At 42.6% G+C, this 3,160-nt stretch overlaps 1 protein-coding gene across 4 annotated transcripts in view; it reads left to right on the top strand.

The window, feature by feature from the left end:
- The window catches only part of trappc9 (trafficking protein particle complex 9), a 192,281-nt gene that overhangs the window by 36,764 nt on the left and 152,357 nt on the right, over positions 1 to 3,160 (top strand). For all 4 annotated transcript variants that reach the window (XM_024257959.1, XM_024257960.1, XM_024257956.1 and 1 more), the window contains one exon: positions 2,903 to 2,988. In XM_024257959.1, coding sequence (XP_024113727.1) covers positions 2,903 to 2,988 — 86 coding nt within the window. The remainder of the gene's footprint in view (positions 1 to 2,902; positions 2,989 to 3,160) is intronic.

Below are 3,160 nucleotides of genomic sequence, written 5' to 3'. Positions count from 1 at the left end.
AAGTTACCAATTGACACAAAATATTTCCTGTTTTCTAAGTGCGTTTTGAACCAGTTTAGTACTGGCCCAGTGAGACCCACCCAGTTTTAGAATAGAATAGAATACCTTTATTAATCCTGAAGGAAATTTAAAAGTGGCCAGCTGCTTACAGTCACCACACACACACAAAAATAAATAGATTGATAGAACATGTGCAGCAGTTTGGAGCAGATGTCAAAAGAGTGAAGATGACGGAGAAAGTACAGCCTGGATTGGCTCTTCTTGTAGAGCTGGTCTGTGTTGGAGGTCCAGTCCAGCTTATTATCCAACACGACCCCCAGGTAGTTGTAGGACTGTACCATCTCGACGCAGTCTCCCTCAATTCATATGGGCTGAGGTGTTGGAGCTTTTCTTCTGAAGTCCAGAACCATTTCTTTGGTTTTCTGGACGTTCAGGTGCAGCTTCTCCCTGCTCCAGGGCACAAAGTCCTCCACCAGCTGCCTGTACTCCCTGTCCTCTCCACCTTTAATGCACGCCACAATGGCTGTATCATCCAAAAACTTCTGAATATGACAGGTGGAAGTATCATAGCGGAAGTCAGACGTATACAGCGCAAACAGAACAGGAGACAGTACAGTTCCCTGGGGTGCCCCGACACTGCAGCTGAGTGTGCTGGATGTGGATCCCCCCATGCGGACATATTGCAGCCTGTTTGTTAGATAGTCCAGGATCCAGGACACCAAATATGGCTGCACAGCCATCTTGGTGAGCTTCTCCTGCAGCAGGTGAGGTTGTATGGTATCAAAGGCGCAGGAAAAATCGCTAAAAAGAATCCTCACAGCACAGTCGTCTGAGTAGTATTGCGTGGTCGACTGTATCAAACGCAGCACTGAGATCCAGTAAAACTAGCACTGACATATTTCCACTGTCTGTATTCAAACGTATGTCATTAGTCACTTTGGTCAGAGCCGTTTCAGTGCTGTGGTTCTGTCTGAAGCCGGACTGGAAGACATCATAGCAGTTGTTATTTATTAGGAATTCATTTAACTGATGGAAAACAGCTTTTTCCATGATCTTACTTAAGAATGGCAGGTTTGATATTGGTCTGTAGTTGTTCATTTGAGTTTTGTCTAGACTGTCCTTTTTTAGGAGAGGTTTGATTACAGCTGGAGCAGGGCTGGTTCCAGGATCTTTGAAACTTTTTTGAAAAAGCTTGTGGGTAGAATATCCAGACAGCAGGAGGAGGAGTTCAGTTGACATAGAATGTCCTGCAGTTCTTTACTGTTTATGGGTTGAAACTGAGCCATTGGGTTTATACTGGTTTCTAGTGGATAGGGTTCATATCCTGAACTTGTAGTTGATGAAACAATTGTTTGTCTAATGTTTTTGATTTTGTCCCTGAAGAATTTGGCAAAGTCATTACAGGCTTTGGTGGAGTAACAACAGGGAGAGTTGACCTGTAAACTGAGTTTTCATTATAATTAAATGAACCACAACTGCAACTCTGAGACCACAGAGAACCAAACCCCCAAACTTCACTGTCATCATAGATCAGAGGAGGAACGTCGCTGGGGGAGATGAAGCTGACTTGTGAGGACAATCACTGGTTCAGTGGTGTCTCGGTGAAGGATGAACAACACAACATGCTCAAGAGACAGTTTAGCATTTTTACAATCTGTCACAGTTTCTCACACCACATTGACAAGTATCCATAACTGAGAGGAATGGACATGGCTTTCAGGGATTAGACTGCCTCCTCACCTACACATAAAGACACAAAATATGTTCCTGTGGGCTTTAAAATGACCCTCATCAGTGGGAGATGGGATAGTGAAGAACCTAAACCTGACCCAACATGCAGAGTTTGGGGATGCTGGGAAGCCTTTTGTTCTTCATGTTAGTATTCATGATATCTTTGGCCTGACCCTTATTAAAACATTCTGTCTGGTGACACGTCTGGGATTTCACTGAATGGCCTGAACAAAAACTGAGAAATGAAGACAAAACTCTCATCTAGAAAGCCGAGCTGTCCTCTGTATGTCCCATCTGAAAACCTGTGGTAAGTTCTGGAAGAGTGAGTCTGTCAGAAGAATGCGATGGAATGAAGCTCAATAAAACAGTGGATGTTGAAGGTCATTGCAGCATAAACTCCTTGAGGTCTCGGAGCATTGACCATGTGTGAACTCTTATGTGTTCTCATAAGTGAGAACTGGACTGACCTCCAACCAAATGAAGCCGTTTCAGTTGCCATTTTTTCATAATACGGATGCCGCCATGCCTGAGCTAGAGGACGTCGGTAAGCAATGATTGGTCAGAGTCGGTGTGGAGAATTTAATCAAAATATTCTCTTACAGTCGGTCTGAGTCAACATTTCTATGGCAACCTCTCTCACCAATCAGGGGTGAGCTTGTTGAAAGGCCACACCCCTACCATTGAAAGTCTGCTCGATTTAGGCTCAGCGGGGACCACCTACTTTTTTTTAGGCTTCGTATTGGTCAGTTTATCACCTGAATAATTTCCAAAGAACAAATAGCATGGTAAAAATGAGGATTATCAAGAACATGTTTTAAAAAATGTATCAGATCAAGAATGTTTATTCTGACCAATAGAATTACATGAGTAACAGCTGTTTATTTCTCGATAGAAGTTTATGGCATTTTGACTTCTCGGATCCACATGGCATTTTCTGTTGGGAACACCAGGGGAGAGGACTCCCTCAGTCCAGTTCTCATTTACAGACAATGGCTGTGACCAGTTACCTTTGGATTACTTCCATGTTTGAACTGCTAAAATATATACTTGAAACCTGTAAACAGCTGTTTAAAATCTGAATGTTTTACTCTTTAAAGTAAGTTTTTGTCTCATTATCACCCTGTTTTATGCTGTATAATTTTTTTTAAGAAACCAGTGTTTTGTTTTCTAGACTTCCAGTGGGTTCAGGGAGATGTTTGTGAAGTCCAGCTGATGGTCTACAACCCCATGCCTTATGAGCTCCGCGTGGAAAACATGGTGGGTAAATCCTTTGTTTCCTCAGAAAGTCTGTTGTGTTTGCCAGGTGAAGGCTCCCCTGAACATACCTGTACACTAGTACAGGCCAAATAAATAGAAAAAAGTCTCTGTTTTCACAGATGAACCAGAGCTTGACAACCAAGGGCTTCAAAATATTTATTTTGAAACAACT

Source organism: Oryzias melastigma, linkage group LG11 (assembly GCF_002922805.2).
Source record: "Oryzias melastigma strain HK-1 linkage group LG11, ASM292280v2, whole genome shotgun sequence".
Classification (NCBI taxonomy): Eukaryota; Metazoa; Chordata; class Actinopteri; order Beloniformes; family Adrianichthyidae; genus Oryzias; species Oryzias melastigma.
Note: the sequence above shows the minus strand (reverse complement) of the source record. Positions and strands in the feature narration are given on the sequence as shown.